The sequence below is a fragment of the Sparus aurata genome, chromosome 11 (genome assembly GCF_900880675.1).
Source record: "Sparus aurata chromosome 11, fSpaAur1.1, whole genome shotgun sequence".
In the NCBI taxonomy this organism is placed as follows: domain Eukaryota; kingdom Metazoa; phylum Chordata; class Actinopteri; order Spariformes; family Sparidae; genus Sparus; species Sparus aurata.
The window spans coordinates 10,973,618-10,992,815 of NC_044197.1; the positions used below are offsets into that span (position 1 = coordinate 10,973,618).

Genomic DNA, 19,198 nt, shown 5'->3' on the forward strand with positions numbered 1-19,198 from the left:
CCTCCTGGTGGGTTTGCTTTGTGCGGCGCCTCGTTTGCTGCTGGAGAGTCATGAGCAGACGGATCCAGTCGATTCCAGTATGCTGCCCCTATGCATGCCCTTAATGGAGTCTTCTCGCCTTTTCGCTATTTTTCTCCCTTTTCCCACAGAGAGTCAGGGGAGGTCGACCTTTAGGCAGGGGAAAAGGAGGGCATATGGTTGTCAAGACAACAGTCAGCCCCAGCCTGTAGAAGAAGAGGATACCAGGGGAGGGGAAGGGGAACAACTGAATATAATGAAGCCTTAGTTGCACATGTCCAAATATAGTGTCCTTCCCTCACACAGCTGTCAGTGCTGTGCCAATGCTGGAGGAAATACTCAGTTTTACTGTCAGTGGGTCACACTGACTACACACAAGTCCACACATAAACCAGTTTCATTTTGATCACACATCTGCTCAAGGAAAATGTGCTTTACCGAATAAGATACACTGAATGAAAAATAAATAAAAAATAAATAAATAAAATAAAAATAAATATAAAATATAAAAATAAATGAAAAATAAATACACTGAAAACATTTTGCAGTTACACATTCAGTTTCCTAAAATGATTTTCAGAGTGAACGCTTGACCTAATTTGGTATGAATTCCTCCCTGCTAGTGTTGATGCATATGAAACAGCTGAGTGCTAAAGAATATGATCTTCCCGACAAGAATGAAAAGAAGCAAGCGGGAGCAGGCTAAGAGTTCAAGCCACATTTTTTTTTTTTATCTGTCTTCAACAGAAGATCCTTCGAGCAGATTGTATTGTGAAATGCCTTTATTTTTACTCTCGCCGTCTGACACCCTGATATCTGTCTGGTCCATCTTTCACCCCATCAGAAATCTGTCTGCTGACCCGCGGCAGACGGACGGCCAGTGTGCGGGCGGACACCTACTGTCGCCTGTACTCTCTCTCTGTGGACAATTTTAACGAGGTGCTGGAGGAGTATCCCATGATGAGGAGGGCCTTTGAGACGGTTGCCATAGACAGACTGGACAGGATAGGTAAGATGGCCATCTGGTTCAACAACAACAATACCGGTTGCCTTCATTTGATGTTATTTAACTATGTTCATTCATTTATTCAACTTTTGTTTCTACTTAAGGGAGCATTGAGGTCAATTTGAAAAACAAGAGTAAAGCAAAAACAACAACAAAGAGATATGCTCACAAAGAAAGGCAAAACCAAAAACTTTGCAATTATGGTACATCATTTGCTGGATAAATTAAAAATAATTCAAATTTCAAGTGAGAATATAATGTATTGCAAAATTACATTAAAGTGTTGACTGGTAATTATTAAAAAGAGCTCAAACCTTGTAAAATCACTCAGAATGCTAAATATTTCATTTGGATCCTGTTTTGTTGTTTTTGGCCTGTTAATTTTAATGTTATGGCATGTTAACTAAATAGTAATGTGTAAGGTGAGGTTTATTTTTCATTCATTTCAACAGAAAGGGTAAGTTATAGTTTGTTCCACCTGAGATAGCTGGCACAGCTTGACAAGCATTAAGCAGCAAACGGTGAAGATACACTCTTGCATAGGTCATATTTTTATGCAGGACTGATGAAAAAACAAACATAGATGTGAGGTAAATTCCTTTATCTGCGGGAATAACTTGGTTTTTTTGCCTCACTCCGGTGACTGACACATCTGGGTGATGCCATTTAATGCATGTCGGCATGTTTCAACACATTTCCGCTTACACGCCGTCCTCCTCCAATCCACCACTTGCTTTCCCAAATTTTTCCACACAGTTTATGTATTCTTCAGACTTATTCTTCATACGGCTGCATTTACCAAACCATGACGTTGGTACCGTGAAGGTTCAGGACAAATACATTTCCTGTTACACCCCAATTTATTACGCTTCACTGATAATTGGCACAGGTACGGTGTCTTCGTATGAGTCATTGACAAGATGAAATGAAGCAAAAAGGAAAATGTATTTTTTTCATTAACGTGATGTCTCTGTCAAAACACTATCTGACAGCTGTGATATACTGTATGAATGATACTAAAAGGGACAATGTGTTTGATGAAGGGAAACAGTCGAGGCTGAAAATGTATTCATGGCTGTGGATCATTTATTATGTAGTTTCTCAAGTGTAAATCTGTCACTCCAACTGATTACTTCCTCTGGATATCTGCCATTTTGGAGAGGAGATATTCAACATATATGACACTTTTGTTTATCATGGCAGAAACTGCTGAGGGTTTGTCACCTTTTTGTGCCTCCATTGTCTCTCTAGATGAATTTAGTGATTTGTTAAAGTGATTGCTCAGCAATAACTGTCTGAACGTCTTTGATTCGACTACAGAAGACACACACACACACACACACACACTTTTTTCTTAGCAGGGTGGCGGGATCCCCTTCTTAGCATTTGGAGAAACATATTTCTGCTGATGTCACACCCCTGTCACATGACCACACTTCACGTGTTTACAAAAGCCCTCGCTCCGCCACCTGCCAGCTGTTGCCATAGCAGCCAGATTGCACACATGAGCAGCCTTCAGTCAGTCAGCTAGCTCACATATTAAGAGGGAGACTGACATGTCTGCTTTAGGACATAACCAAAATATTCCAAGTGGGCTCCGTGTGCATTAGATGAATATGTATCACTTATAATGTGACAGTGTTTCTGTAAGAAGTTATGTAAAGAGTATACAATCTAAATACAGACTCAGGCTTTGTTCCTTTTGAGTGTAAACAGTTTTTTTGTATATGTTTCCATAAGATGGGGACATTAAAATCAAGTGCAATGCAATGCATTGAATATCAATCTTTAGGAAAATAAAAACATCAGTTTTGTTGAGCACTCGTGGCCAGGAATGCTTATTGAAGATCAGTGGAGCCTAACAGACCATTTTTTGATGGAACCAGGTTTGCTCCTGCACCAATCCATACATTTTCATGAAAGGTCTCTGACCTGTGAGCCATTCCAACATTGAAAGGGGCTAATCCCTCGTCTATTGTCTACATACCCCAAATGCGTAAAATTGTAAACAGTGTCACATAAGACCAGTGGAAAGTATTGCACTGATTGAAAATGAGAAAGCTTAAGCTTTCCAAACGCTTCAATTTAAAAAGAGTTCTCACTTCTAAAAGGCTCCATAACCTCCACTGAAGCTCTATATTGGGACCTCCCTGTCAGGTCATGCTTTCCAGGTTTCCTTTCAGCTCACCCTGAAGTGCCATCTGTGAGTTATTGTCACCCTTGAGTGTCACCTGTTAGAATCTATTTGCCATCCATGAGTGCCCAAAATGGCCACTCAGCTGGAGCCACCAGGCAGAAGCAGACACTCATGCTCTACTAGTTTCCAGCCTCTTCAGGAGGGAGTGTACCCAGAACGAACTTTTGCCTTTTCTTTGAGGAAAACCCTGTGGTACTCCTTGAGGAGTGTAGACAGTCTTTTTCTCTCTCAACTTCCTGATGGAGGCCCTCATCACCAAGCAATGTCTTCCAAAGTATGTGTTCACAGATGGAACCAATGCAACATGCTAGGGGTTCACAAGTGGTTGAAACCTGCTTTGCCCCCTCCCATCCTTCTCCTTCTGGCCACGCAGCTGACGGTGTTAGAGAGGAACAAGTTTGTCACCAGCCTTCCTTGTTTCGTGGGTATCACTCAGGCTGTTCCGCTGATTAACAGCCTAGCTCTTTAAACCGCCCGCTGCATTGGAGAACAAAGCTCAGCGGCAGAGACAGCAGTTCAGGAGAGTTATATGTGCTATACAGACACATGCCCATCTCCTGAGTTTGTGATTGTCCCCACGGTATAGCAGATGGTGAGTCATCTGGGTGCAGCTAAGAAGGTGAGCAAGAAGTTGAAACCTTGTCTTTGGTCCCAGCCTTATTACCAATCAGGGTTTGTCGAGCAAAGACCCATCATCATCATCATTGACTGGCTGCTCTACATATTCCAACATTTCAGCCCCGCCATCAGCTTGATACGAGCCTGGGGAGGCTCTGAGTGCCTCACAAGTTTGTGAAGCGAGCACTCATTTATTTAATTGGCACAGTCCTGACCAGCGATGAAGAATCTAAGATCAGATACATTTTTTCTGCTGTGGCGTCTCTATCCCCCTCTACAAGAAATTATTTAGACAGTCAAGGGTTGGTGTTACAGTATGCCAGTTACTGAACAACACAAGGAGGTCACTCTGAAAAGTATGACGCTCTGCTCAGATGCACATCTGCTTTCATGCACAATCCACAACCCCCTCATCTAGTAGATCAGAAAGTCAAGAAGGAAACTCTGACTTATTACTGTCTAAAGTGTGCTCTTCCAAGAGGCTCCCAAGTTTTGGATGAAGCGCTTAAACTCCTTTACATCCTGTCCATTGTTCTCAGAGTAGGGCAATAAAGTACCAGGCGAGAGACTGATCTAATACTTAATCGGACTTATCAGACTTTTGACTTTGATGAAGACGCACAAAGCATCAAAGCTTAAGTCCTTTAATTAGTTGGTTGCCTAAATCCATGTGCCCCAGTACATATTTCTGGAGTCTCTCCTGATAATAGCTCCAAAGACTGACATGCTGGTAAGATGTCACAAGAGCAAAATATCTTTGAATCATGCTTGATGTTATGATGTGTTGCTGAGGTCCCACGATTTGTTAGAGGGCAATTTTTCCACGTTTTATGTGGACGTGCAACAAGTGTGAAGCCATAAATCCCATTGTGTCCTATATTGAGCAAAGTAGTCGAGTTCTCCTGCTGCAAAATCTATTCTCCTATTCTTAAGACACCGCCGCTGTCGTTTGACTCATACAGTAACGCAGTTGGTGTCAAGAAAGTCCTACAGGCTAATTCAGTATAGATTCAATCTACACCTATGAGAAGCCAGGGGGCATGATGCCTCTCAAAAGGAAAACTCACTTTGTCTTTGTTTGTAACCATGTTTCCAGCAGCAAAAATGCCATCCAATAATACAAGGACCCGGTGTAAGACCAAAGAAATGTAGCAGAGAGAGGCCGAGACTGCGGCTGCATTTTCCATTTCAGAGGATATGGCTAGCGGGGATGAGCCAGAACCTGAGCTGCCCTGATCAAACAACGACTGGTCCGAGTGAATATTGTGATTAACGACCACTCACTGAGGCTACTTCCTCCAGTAGTATGTAGCTTGTCCTTTGTTTGAGGGCAGAGCTGGGAGCTTGAATCTAATTCTGCGGCCAGAGCATCAGTTGTCTCTTATTCTTCATACTTGTGGTTGGTTACTCAGTAGTGAGGCCTGTTAGAGACTATACTTAAATCCAGATAACTATTATTTTCTCCAGGAAGGTCAATGCATGCCAAGCACAAGCCATTTACAAGTGCACACACAGACACATGTATGATCTAATGGCATACAAGTAAGTACATCCGTAGGTGTAGGAGTACAATAAACAAGCCCTTTGGAAACAGACAGGCTTTCTCTCCCATTGTCAGTACTGTGGTGACTCTGCAAAAGCACTGCCGGGTAAAAACACCGGCATGTCTTTTTGACAGGGAATTAGTACAAAAGATAAGAAGGTCTCTACTTCTATCTCTATTTGTGTGTTTTTGGTGATAGTAGGGGGGGATTATATGAAAAAACGTTACGTGGTGGATAGAAGTGTGAAATTTGGTCTAGAAGTCCCTTGGGTGTCCTAGAAGGGGTGTCCAAAAAATTTTCAAACAAGAAGTGAGTTTTTGAAGAAATTCAAAATGGCCATATTTCCGCCTACTATGATGGATTTTGTGTGTGGAGAAAACATCCAATAGTTCCATATACAGGATACTCTAGGATACTCTATGCACCGTGGCCAGGAATAGAATGAGTGATTAAGGTAAATAATAAAGCTGTTCTTTTCTGTGCTTTGTCAAACTTTACATAGAATAATAGAGGGTAGGATAATACTATGGGACTAAACTTTACATCTACAACTAAGGCTGGTTTTCTTTTCTTGCATCTAATAGCATCTAATTCAACAACAATGCTACTCTCTGTCTCCATCTCATTGCAGGCAAGAAGAACTCGATCCTGATGCACAAAGTTCAGCATGATCTGAACTCGGGGGTTTTCAACAACCGTGAGAATGAGATGATCCAGGAGATCGTTAAATATGATCGGGAGATGGTTCAGCAAGTTGAGGTACCGCGACCACGGGCCATGTCCATGACACCTCCTCTGCATGGTGGGCTCTTTCCGCATCCAGGTTCCTCCAACCAGCCCCAGAATTCAGCAATTGCCACTCTGCAGCAGGCTGTAGCCATGAACTTTTGTCCCCCCATGCAAGGGAACTCAGTGGGAGCAGGAAACCTGCAGTCCCCCAGGATGGTGAGGAGATTCCAGGTGATTGAAGGTGTCCCCACCCCTGTGTCAGCCTCTCCACTTCAGTCTCAATTCCTTGCTTCTGGTGCCTTTGCTCCTCTCTTGACAAGCCCCCCTGTCCAAAGCCCACTGGCAGTTGGAGGACGATCCTTCCAGTATGGATCCAGCGCCCTAGCCGGTCCCACCTCAGGCTCCCAGCTTTCTCTAGCCCAGCAGCACATAGCCAGCCCTGCACACCGGCCTAGCACACATAAGAGCACCCATTCCTTGCAAATGGGCAGTCTGAGTCAAGATGCCAGGGCACTATCAGCCTCTCAGCCCTCACTGCCTCATGAGTTGGTGCAACCAGGTGCCCCCAGCCCGCCCCAGTCTACACGAGTCTCCTCCACCTCCATTGGACCCCCTCAGATCCCAGCAGGTCTCACAGGCATCCGGAGCGCAATACCACATAGGGTGGTATTGCCCCACCAGATGTCTGTGGGCGCCTTCCCTGTAGCATCTCTGCCTGGTTCTATGCAGGGCTTTGGGGCTGGTGCAGGGCTGGCAGTGGGGGGTGTTGGGGACTCGGGACTGCCCAAGAAGGACTCTATAGCGAGCATTCCTGAGACAGACCACGTCAGAGTCAGATCCAGGCTATCCTCCAACTTGTGATCTTAATTAAATCATCTGGAGGAGTGACTCATTGAGGGACTTGACTGCAGGAACACAGTGGGGGATTTTCTGCTCTTTCTCATACAGTTCCTCTTCTCTCTACCCACTCCAGTTTGACTATCCGAATGTATGAATGTTGAGTGAGTGGCAACCAGGAGACTCTGCGAGGTGACTGTTCTAACATACATCTGTCTGTATGGTGACTTTTGAATCTGTGAGATGTTTCTACTCATAGACCATAATAGTTGCACAGATCAGTAGTGGTAAAGTAGCATCTTCCCATCTCCCAATTCCTTTATTTACTGTATTTCACAACATAGTCTACAACATACCGGCATATATGCTTTACTCTCCTTTCATTCACCTCGTTAAATGGAGTTAGATGGGACTAAAAGAATTAGGGACTTGCTTCAGACATCAGAAGTTGGCACTTTAATGCGGTTTGATCACTGTATCTACCACATTTTGTCAGGTGGCTGGCTGTTAAAGACAACGCAAAGGCATAATATTTGTGGTTTCATAAAAGGTTTTAACATTAAAATTGTGTGTTTTCTTGTTTTTCTTAAATAACTTTATAGACCAAATTTGCACAAAATTGGATAATATTCAATAAGCGATACGATTAATTATATTCAGTCCAATTTATTCCAGTATTTAAAGCCATATTTTCCCCCAGATTATTGATATATATGTGGATGAATGAGAATATTTATAAATATAACTGGCATTTTCAGAATCTAGATGGCCTCTTTTATAAGTCTTCCTTACCTCTGATAGTCCCCACAGTTAAATATACGCTCCCCAGACAATGAATATCCTTCATACTGAAATTACAGCTGCGGGACAAATTGTCTGGTTCCAGCCAAGCCATTGATTTCTACAGGAAATGTCTGACTGTTTAATTTAAAGCTGCATTAATCTTTTTTAATATATATATATATTAACAGCGATTCAAATGACTGCCTCAAATGAGGGTAATGTAAAGGGAGGTTTTCGTAATGATGAACCAAGAGAGAATGATTTATTCAAATGGAGCTCTTTAGCCTCTTCTAGCAAAATATTTTGGCTTTAACTTTATCCTCAGTTCAATCGTGCTGCACATCAACCCCCTGTGCAAAAGGCAACAGTTTTCAGCGAAGAAACATCCCTAAAACCAAGTTTCATAGTCCACAGAACATTTCTGGAGCCTCACAGCAGAAAAGCGTTGCAGCATTCTCCTAAAAAAACTGAAGAAGATTGGTACTTTTTATAAAATATAAGTATCTTAAAAAAAGGAAAACATAGAATCGCTCAGTACAACTCGTTCAGTGTAATCCAAATCTTTGGAAGCCCAGAGATCCCAAACTGACATTATTTACACCCTTTTTAAAACCAAAATCTTTGCTGTAGTTGCTCAGCTAAAAGCGCTAGTGGGAAAATTATATAAAGGGGGTGCATAAGCTTTTGTCATTTTAAATAATTTTGGGATCTTGGGGCTATCAGAGACTTGGATTTCACCGGATGAGATGTATGGAGCTGTTTTCTGTTTGTTTGTTTTTTTTTCTCTCGTTGTTTTAACGTTTTAAATGAAGTCCCCATCTACAGAAGCTTTTCCTTTAAACCTGCACAACTTCTTAACTCTTAACAACATTTCATAATGTTGCTTTGTTGCTCATACCAGTTGTGTTTTTTGAGTTTGAACTCTTTAGAGTTCTTTCTTCTCTATGCATCGAGGAAACAGGTGAACCTGGTGCTTGAAATCCCTACTCCACTTGTACGGGACTAAAGCAGATCTAGAGGATGGGTAAATATCAGACTAATAACTGTGAAGTAGCCAGAAAGAGGACTGCAGTAGTATTGTAGTATTGCTTGTGTTTGCTGGATATGTAAGTAGCCAATTGTTTAAAATTTCATAGGGTAATAACATGTCAGGGCTGTGTGTCTTTCAGCCTTTTTTCTTGTTTGTCTGCCCCAAAAAATGATCAATGCAGCTTTAAGATTAGTGAATCAACTAGATTTAATAAAAAAATATACCTGATGAAGAGACACTGTCTTTCCCTAGCGGATTTGACTTCTGAAGTAAATAAAAATGGTTTATGGGAGTGAAGTCATGTGAGTAGTAACATGTGTTGAAAGTGTTCCATGGTATCTTAGAGATTATAATTCACTGCCAGTTAATAAGAAAGATTTTTATACGACTCAAAATGTAAATCCATTAAAACTCACAGAATCAAAAATACCAGTCCATTTCTTTTTTCTAACCCTGAATCTCACAGTTCTTGTAGCAGCAGTTTGGGCGATGTGTCACTATGCCAAAGTCAATTCATACAAATAATGAAACTCCTGCAAAGCTCGACCCTACAGCAAACACTACTGTTTTCACCAACAGCCAAGGATAGTGTAGATACTTTGCAGGATGTATATTGCAGTGTGCCTCTGTCATTAATGCCTCAATAAGAATTCATCGGATGCCGCTGATTTGTGTCCAAAAGCATTAAGAGGGGAGACCTTTTCTCCTGGACCTGCCATTCTCTTCACCTCATCTCACTAATGCCTGAGCCATTACTGGGTAATGAGAGTGGAAATTGGAATCCCTCGGGTCTGTTTGGGATTTTTATTATTCTCCTTCCATTCGATTCCATTATACAGTGCCAATGATGAGTTCCTCCTCTATGATCATTTTTCTGCATTTTCATTTTGTTTAGTTTCAGTTCCCCGCATTGTTATCCACCTTGAGAATTCTGAATGGGACAAAGTTGAAGGTTTGTGAGTATTTTTATACAGCGTTTTTTGAGGTCTGTTGTGTTTATGTTTTATGCCCAAATTATGCCCTGTGGAACCTATTTGGATGCTCAAAAAATAATTGATAAAGAGGCTTGTTATGAGACTAGTGTTTCACTGCACTTCACATTGTGGACATCCTGGAGGCAGGGTCTTAGGGACAGGGGATGCATCGAGTGACAAAATACATTTATAGACATTTTGTACTTCATTGAGGAGGGCACGGTAAAGAGAGGACAGAATAAAGGAAAGAGAGAGGATGGAGATAATGTCTGAATGGATTGCAAGCTGAAATCACAAGCAGATATAAGTGACTCCATAATTTTTAAGGGGTAACTTTGGTGTTGTTCAACCTGGACCATGCTTTAGTTCACAGCGTTCAAACCTAACATTAAAGAAACATTATGTAACTTTTGAACCTAAAAATCACAGCTGCAAAATCATGTGCATAGCATCTATTGAGCTAATCAAGTTATCTGGTGGAAATTGGAAATTGCTGTATCCAGTATATCACAGAAAACCATAATATCGCACTGTCACTTTTTTTCCAATATTGTGCAGCCCTATCCTGATCTCTATTTCCCCTCGTGTTTTTGTGTCTAAGTGGCTAATGGGGACCACAATTTTTAAAATTGGTCCACTGTTGAGTGAGGCAGCAGCACCCGGCAGCTTCAAAACTGGCTTCAGTGTCCTCCTGGGCAATTACGCCCTGCAAAGAACAGCCACTAAAAGAGCTCAAGAGTTTTACAATGATAAAATTACTGATTCTGTAAATGGAGTCTGGGGGTTTTGGTGAGAGCAATAAAGCAGCGTTTTTTTGATTCTTTAACAAAAAGGTCTATCTCTGTGGGAACCCTTGCATAATATTGTTAGACACTTAAAATAACAATCTGAGCTTGTTAGTGGCACTTTTTGTGGACTTGACCTGACCCAGTGCCATTGCTCACAGAGATTATGTTGCAGCTCGTTTCTCATCTGTCAGCTGCAGTAGTGGCTTTCCTCCACACTGGACCAATTTTAAAAATTGTTGTCTCCATTAGCGACTTTAACGGCAAAAGATGGGAAAACCGGGTTCCAGGATGAAAAAATATCAAATTTACCCCTCAACAACAACTAAAGAATAAACAGAGTGAACCCAAAGTTTCATTGCTGTAATTTTTTTGTATGCAAATGTTTTCAAAACGTTAAATTTCATGAACAACATTTCACAGACTGAGTCATTCGCACTGATTTAACATACAAATCGGAGAACATTGAACTAAACTCGTTCGGTGATGTTGTGTGAAAGTGATGTTAATCACACAAAGCAATAACTGTTTGAAAAAGGGTGATTTTAGGCAGATGATGTTCCGTTGTATCCTCAAGGTGATCATGGAGATGCAATATATTTCCTTTTGGACTGATTTTTCCAAAACTCTGCAGAGAATTTCTGTTTCTTGGGAGAACTTGATTTGAACTTGATTGGCATGGTAGTTTTTTCTATGTGTAAACAAAGTGTTCATTGTGTAAACCAGACTATTTATTGATTTAGCCTAGTTTACTGTAACTGTAGACATTATGAAAAAGACAGTGTGTGAATACTGAAGATCTTTTTAATCTATGACAAAATGCATATTATCATCTGATATGAACTGATATTACTTGAGCATATAATTAAAGCAGAACAAAACTGTTTGCATTACAGAAGATGTATCACTTCTTTTTCTACAGGCGCTCACAGTACCACCCACAGATTGTACATAATCCTGTGCCAGTTGCTGTGAGGTCTGCATGGTTTTATATTGTGTTTGTTTTATTAGTTTTATTTATTTTTCTAATCTCACACCCCAGTCCGTTTGCAACGCCTGGCTGTTCCCTTTGACTTTTTTTCCCCGTCTGTGCCGTGGACTCTGCCGTCTGATCAGCATGTTGCCCAGAACTCTGAACTGTAAACGCACTTTCCCCTCTTCTTGCAACTTTACAAACATATTCAATGTTATGTAAATGCTATAAATTGGCTGTTTAGTTTAATCAGTACAGCCTCCAGGCTTTGTGAGGGCTGGCATCTGCCACGCACGCGCAGCAGCAGCAACATCTGTATTTGCTAAGTTGTGTGCTCTCAAAATGCTTTTTCCCTTTTGCTTCATTTCTACTCCAGAGTTAAAACCATCGTCCATTCCAGTTTATATTCTGATGTGTCTTTGGTTTTATCAGTGAGAGTAAAGCAAGGTGTTAAAAATGTTTACCTACAAGGGCTGTTCATGTGGGCGATGATGTGATTTTGTGTAGAACTTTTTGTCACACGTTCACGCTAATGAGTTCAAATTATTTCTCTTTTTTTGGGGCCGATAATGACCAATACAACACTGAAAAATTACATAATGCACTTTTTTTTATACTCGTTTCTGTATTTTACAGGATACAATATGATTTGTTATTAAATCACAATTATTCGTTTGTTAATTACTTTACATCCCTGCTTTTTGTTGGCTTAACTCTTAACTTGCTTTCTTCCTCAGATCCCAGACCTGTTAGTGTTTGTAATGCATTCAATAATACAGTGATTGAGTACTGTAAAGCCAACACTAACACATCCATATCTTAGCATAACATACACTGAGATCTCTGTCGGTATCCGTATTGAAGCAAACAGGTGATCTCTGTAAAATCACTTACAGACACTTACAGTGCAGTACAGGCTTTTTCTGTGTCAGGGACTTGCTTTGTTTATTATTGTTGAGCCAATCTACATCCCATAAAATGTACTGTGCATACCTAGTGCCTAGCATATACTGTAGTCTCTGCATTCGTATACTCTATTCTTTCTGTGCGTGGCTGTAAAAAAAATATTAATGCAAGCTCCTCATAATGCACCTCTGTCAGTTCTGTCCCACTGCAATACATGTAAAAAGGAAAACAAATAAATTGTATTTGAATACAGTATGATTCCACTGCTTCATGCTGAGGTCAATAATTTGGGTTAGCGTATATTGGTAAAAGCACAAACAGGATTCCTAGTTTTGCATATGCTTAATATAAACAGAACTTCTTGATGCAATAAAGGCATGTGATGGTGACGGCCTCTGCTTTCTGTTAGTTGGGATGTTGTTGTTCACATGTCAAAGGTACAGTGGCCTCCGAGTCTCTGTTATTGATTGTTTGCATTCTTACTGGTTTGATAACATCTTATTATCTGATAGATATCAGTTATCAAGAGATCTAAAAACAACCTTCAAATTGAAAGATTGCTTTGTTTCTTGTGTGGAATAGTGGACGTTTCTTCAAGGTCCCATATTGTAGACAGTGAGGTTTTCATCCTGAAGCAGGATTAGGTGCTATGTAAATATGGTAAAAGTGTCAAAAACATCAGAGCTGATGTGGAAACACGGTGGGCGGTGCCTGCTCGAGCCTGTGAGAACTGACCAATCAGAGCAGACTGGACTCAGGCGTGGGGCCTCAAAGCCTGCCTTAGCAACGGACAAGCAGCATAAATATCAGACTATATTATTTTGCTAGTAACCATTATTAGCTTAAGCTTATGACGTTTTACACTGCATGAATTAACATAGCAGCTAGCATAATTTTACTCCGCTAATAGCTTAGCAAATGACACGTTATTTAAATTTTCACCTCTGCTTTAAGTCACTGCCTCTTCCGACAGAACCACATGGTTCAATTTCCGCCGGTATTCACGTTTTATCGTCTGACATTGTCAAAACAGAGCAGCTAATATCGATGTACCGAGAGCAACAAGTTAGCTTGCTGCTGAGCGAGATGTTCTGTTTGTCTTTTGACACGTCTTTTTTCGCTAAAGTCAAAAATATTTCCACGCTGCTGATTTATTTCTGAGAGGGGAGTAAATATCCTCAGCTTATTGTTCTTCGCAGCTTGCCATTAACAGTCCCAATGCCTGGCGCTCGCACTTTTTCATGTTTAGGAAAGAGGTGTGCTTGGGGAATTTCGAAATAAAGCCAAGCCAGAGTTTTTAATATGTGACAGTTTTGGTTTTTGAAAACACACAGGAGAATACTTTGTATCACGGACGGCAAAAAAACAAACACTTTTTGATTCCTGATGAGGCATTTCGGGAGTGCCGTTTCATCTGCGTTGCTGTTCACGCAGGCAGAGTTTTTCCTGCTCAGCTGGGACAGATGGTCTCCGGAAGGATATTGAAAAGACTTCAGACACTTACTGTGTGAGTTCGCCGTCCAAGGTTTAAATACAGCTGATTAAAGAAAGGCTTAAAGAAGATTTAGTACCTTCTGTCTATAACTTACTACTATTGTACCACAGTAGAAGTCCATACATCCTCAAAATCTCCTGAAAAAAACGTCTCTGCATCAAGATAAAATGTGATTTAAACATCTGAAAGAAGGCACCCATTGAACATATGTGTGTGCTGTATGTGTTTGATTGCTGTTAATCAACCAGTCACAGTCTGTCAGTCAGAAGAAAGGTCAGATGAATGAATCTCCACTGACGCCTGACACACACACCTGCCACACCGCCCATCTCCCTCTCACGGCTGTGCTGCCCCCATCACCGGCTCCCTACAGGACAGTCTGCATACTCTGCCCCTCTGCTAGTGCCGCTGAGTGCTGGCCGCCTGTGACGCCACGGGGTAGTAGATAGGCCGGGAGTGCCCAGGAGCCTGGCACGGAAATCAAAGTGCTCTCAGGGCGGTGAGTGGTCCGGCTATCAGAGAGGGGCTTCCAGTTACGGCATGCCCGGCAGATAGCGCGTACACTCTCTGATGATCCCGTTGCTGCAATAAAGAGCTCGCTAAAAGCCCCACGCCAGGGTCTGTGCTGGATGTGATACTCTTACCTCAGGTGTGGCGTCCTTGTAACGTAAAACAGGTCTTATTCCTTACTAATGCACCTTTGGTGACAAGAATTGGTCATGTTTTGAGTTCAAAGGAACATTTTCTATCAACAAATGTAATGGCTGTTTGTTGTTTACAACAGTGTACGTCTGTTCACGGTCATGGGGACCTGAAGCCTATCCCAGCATGCTTTGGGTGTGAGACGGGGAAGCACCCGCCAACAGGTCCCTGCTTAATCACTAGGCTAACACAGATAGGGGGACACTCACGTTCACACTTACGAGTGGCTTCAAAGCCTACACTTGTCTCACATCGAGATGGAATGTGGGCAGAAAGCAGGAAACACATTGATCTGAACGCCGGCTTTGTTTAAATAGTACCTTGATCAAACAATCTTAAAGTCCACTTTTTTCCATCTCATTCTCATCGTCTTCTTCAGCAGGCGAAGGAAGAGATGCTCCACGACTACTAGCCACTGACTACTAGCAGTTGTCAATACAGTAAGATGCAGTCGATTTTCTGTATATTGCACACTTGCCGTATGTACTGCATATCAGCTAACAGGGCTGAACAAAATCAGAATACCAAAATTTAAACATGGTCAAGTGGAAGATCCAGGTTTTTTTCAAGGTTAAGACAACATGTCATTATAATAAGCACTGTGGTGCTACAGAAATGCAACAGCCTACAAATCATATCCTCGAGACAGCTGAATGCCAAAATTAGTGAACATGACCCTTGACAAGCCAACTCATTAAAGTGTGCTGTCAGTTCTTGGGGAGTACGACTGCATATGTAAGAAAGTAGTATAGAGCCTTTTATGGCTCCAGAGGAAGCTGCATGTAATGCGGTGCCTGCCAACAGTGATGTCACACCGTGGCAGAAGCTGCATTGTGGGTAATGTAGATTTTGAAAAAAGAGTTCACTGATCGAGCATTTCACTCTTGTTGGACTCAACTAATAATTAAAATCGATACAGCAGAGCCCGGGACATCCCCTTTCTTCTTCCTTTTTTCACACCTACTGCCTACATTTCCCACAATGCAGCTGAGCCACTGAGTGACATCCCTCGAGGCACTACCTCAGACTAAATGCAGCTTCCTCTGGAGCCACAAAAGGCTTTATAATACATCTTAACACATGCAGCAACACTCCCCAAGATCTGTAAACACACTTCAATGTGTAAAATTGGTGGAGTTACCCTTTACGTCCTGAACTGATCAATACAAATGTTTTCAGACAGCAGGCATGTCATACACGTTCACTCGAAAATTTCTGTGAAACAAGGATACTTGCTGGTGAATCTTGCAGTGATTTTAGAGACATCAGCACATACAGAGGCAGAACTATCGGCCAGGCAAAGAAGCTGAATACGTGGGCGCAGATGTTTTTAAAAGGTTGTGAATAATTGCATTTCCTTCTCTTGAGAAATACCCAAACTGCATCACCTTTGCACTACATATTTCCCTTATACAGAATCATCACCGACAAGAAGTGTTAATCTCTGGAGAGGGCCCGTAATGGAAGCTATCTGACTATTTCCTGCTACAAGCTGTGCTCCATTACCACGGACCGGTGCAGCTCTCTGATCTAACGGCAGACATCCTTGGAATCACCCCAGAGAAACTGAGACGGGCCCATCAGGCTACGCGGCAACTGCAATTTGCAGTAAGGACATCTTCAATATCCTGTTTACTCCCTCCGCCAAAGTCAACAGTAAGTTACGCCCCATATATAAAAATCCTCTCAACAAAAACACGTGCCGAATGCGTATGCTCACGGACCTGCGCCCTTTGCACCGACCCCGCCACGTGTTGTCATCTTAAGCATTGTAATGACAGTATTTCAAAGCTAATTCATAACCCACCGTCTCTCTGGCATCAGTCACAGCTATTGATTGAGCTACTTTTTCCCTCAGCATCCACCAATCCATCCAATCATCCATCATGGTTTGTGTCAGAAGCTAGGTTGTGAAAGGCAATATGTGTTAAGTATGTGAGATCCTGAAAGCACTTTACAGGAGGTTGCTCTGCCCTTGGCAGCTGGCCTAAGGGAGACAACAGAGAGAGGGAGACATGCTGCAAAGTGAATGGGATGGATAAGAGGTTAAATTTGACCAAGTGTAAGGGTCAAAATTGTTCCTCCAGGAGGTGTTCAGGAGCCGTTTGCAGACCACTGGTACATATTTCAGGGTTTATACACATTTTTCAAGGTCAAATTCAAGCACTTTTCAAGCACTTTTAAGGGTCATTTACAAAATTTTCCAGCACCTTATCGTTGGGGTAAAATACATATCTACAGGAATATACTCATGATTATTTTTTTCACTTTTTATCCCAATTATGTACATTGTATTACGCTGTAAACATCTAAAATGATGTTCCATAATAGCAAAAACTTTAGAAATTAAAGGAGAACACAAAGTTTTATCCAAAAAAAGGGAAGCCACTTGGCGTTCTTCAGGCACACTTGCACCAAGACAAGAGAGAGAGAGAGAGAGAGAGAGAGAGAGAGCACCCTGTAATTTTCTTTTTTTAAAATAAACTTTTATAAGCTGTTCGCTACTTCCTCAAAGTTTAATATTGAACATGTCATCAGTCCAAATTGCATCAAATTCATCCTCTCCTCAGCCATCCTTCTCCATTGTTACCATGCTCCATGTGTGATGATACACACACACACTGAATTTATTTCTCATTGTAATAAGAAAATTATCCAGTCTGATCCCAATGTTGCCAAGACACAAAGTTACAATGTCAAGCACTTTCAAGCACTTAAACTAAAATCCAAGCACTTTTCAGACCTCGAAAACACAACACTGAAATTCAAGCACTTTCAAGGATTTCAAGCACCCGTACGAACCCTGATATTTATAGTGACACTTGTTCAAAAGTTTCACATGGCTGGACCGAGGGTTAGGGTTGTGCCTGCAAAGTAAATTTAATGGATCAGAGGTGAAATTTGACCAAGTGTCGGGCTAAAATTGTTGATCCAGGAGGCGTTTAGAAGCATGTTTCGGGCCTTTTGGAGTACACTGGAACATATTTGTAGGTGGTTCCAAATAGCTGGACCTAGGATTAGGGTCAGAGCAGAGGCAGGCCTGCAAAGTGAACGTGATGGATCACGGTTGAAATTTGTACCATGCCGGCGGTAGCCTTGTTTGCTTTTGCATTTACATTAAAAATTATAATTGGCACACTCCAACTTTCAGGCGTTCAGGCAATTAAATGATTTCTCTCAGATTTTTTGCGTTAAAACATGTGTTAACTCACAGCTTCATGTTGCAATGTCCTGGAAACTGCCACTGAAGGTCCGCTTTCATTTGAAAAGTCTGTCAACACGGCTGGGAAATCGGCTTGTATTATCAATTCTAATTTATTAAAAGTTAAGAAACAAACTCTTCATAAATATACATAACAGTGTCTGAACATACCTGTCATTTTGCAATATCACCTGTTGGCCCTCACAGAGAGCACAAAGAGACTGAGAAACGGTTCAAAGAAGACTCTTGAAAAAAGAACACTAAAATCAAGTCATTAGGTCATCGCTCACTCACCTCCAAAACAATAATATAGCAGATCAAAGTCACGGGTCTCATCTCATAAACATCAGAAAATACGAGGGGCATCTCCGACTGCAAAACATCTGAAAACCTACAGTTTAATCAGCGCAATATTTATGCCCCCTCCGAGATTATTTCTATTTCATTACACTGTCACTGGGCCAGCTTTGTTTGTCTGAGCCTACGTTTGCCTTTGAACATCGACGGCACCTTTCGTCTGAAACTGCTGTAACGATTCCAGCAATGATCAGATAGCACTTCAGCTATTTTTACTTCTAGATGCGGCACTGGCCCAGAAAAATAAGATCTGAGTTGATTAGCGAAGCCTGCAAAGCCTTTGTGGTGCATCTAAAAAGGCGGCCTTCATCTCTTGATACACAATAGGATTGAAATATGCAGATATAACTAAATAACAGGGCTGTCTCATTCATCTTGTTTAAGCACACTAAGAATACCAGCCTTTCCTTTGAATCACCGAATGAATAAGGAGACATTAAAAAAAAAAAAAACACATTTATTTTAGGGCAACTGTCAAGTGCTTAGTCACTCGAAGAAGGTAACATTCAAGCTGCGTAAGAGCCCCTTCGGCTAATCCTTCCACATGTCTCTTTTCTCTCAGAGTCCTGTATTCCCCATTTGAGTAGTAGTACACCAACGTGTACCAAGAAGTAAATCTTTCTTTTTCCTCTTTCAAACTTCTTCAGTGATGTTTTAAATGTCTGAGCAGTGTGTCAGAGAGCATCCTGCCATCCATGGGATCGATGATTAGGTGAGATAGGCGCAGGGGCCGGTCAGCGCTCTGTGGAGGTCCTCACAGCATGAAAATGCTCACACACCACAAGTCAGTACCAATTACAGTCTGTAGGTGAAAAAGTTTTTGCTCAGTCTTATCAAGTAGCTTATCGTTAAGTGCTGCTGGGTGATGAAGAGGCAGACAGTCAGTATGGCTCACGTACGCACACTCACACATATATGTTCCTGAATATATCCATTATGAGAGCTACTTTTCACTTGATTGAAGACTTTACATTCCCATCCGCCGCTGATTCCCTCATCTTTCGCCTGGATGAGTATCCCCCCCCCCCCCCCCCCCCCACCT

General features: G+C 41.7%; 1 protein-coding gene across 1 annotated transcript in view; it reads left to right on the forward strand.

The window, feature by feature from the left end:
• Positions 1-12,658, forward strand: part of hcn2b (hyperpolarization activated cyclic nucleotide-gated potassium channel 2b) — a 52,439-nt gene extending 39,781 nt beyond the window's left edge. The window contains exons 7-8 of the mRNA XM_030432935.1: positions 863-1,027; positions 6,015-12,658. Coding sequence (XP_030288795.1) covers positions 863-1,027; positions 6,015-6,973 — 1,124 coding nt within the window. The 3' untranslated portion in view covers positions 6,974-12,658. The remainder of the gene's footprint in view (positions 1-862; positions 1,028-6,014) is intronic.
• The last annotated feature ends 6,540 nt before the right edge of the window (positions 12,659-19,198 follow it).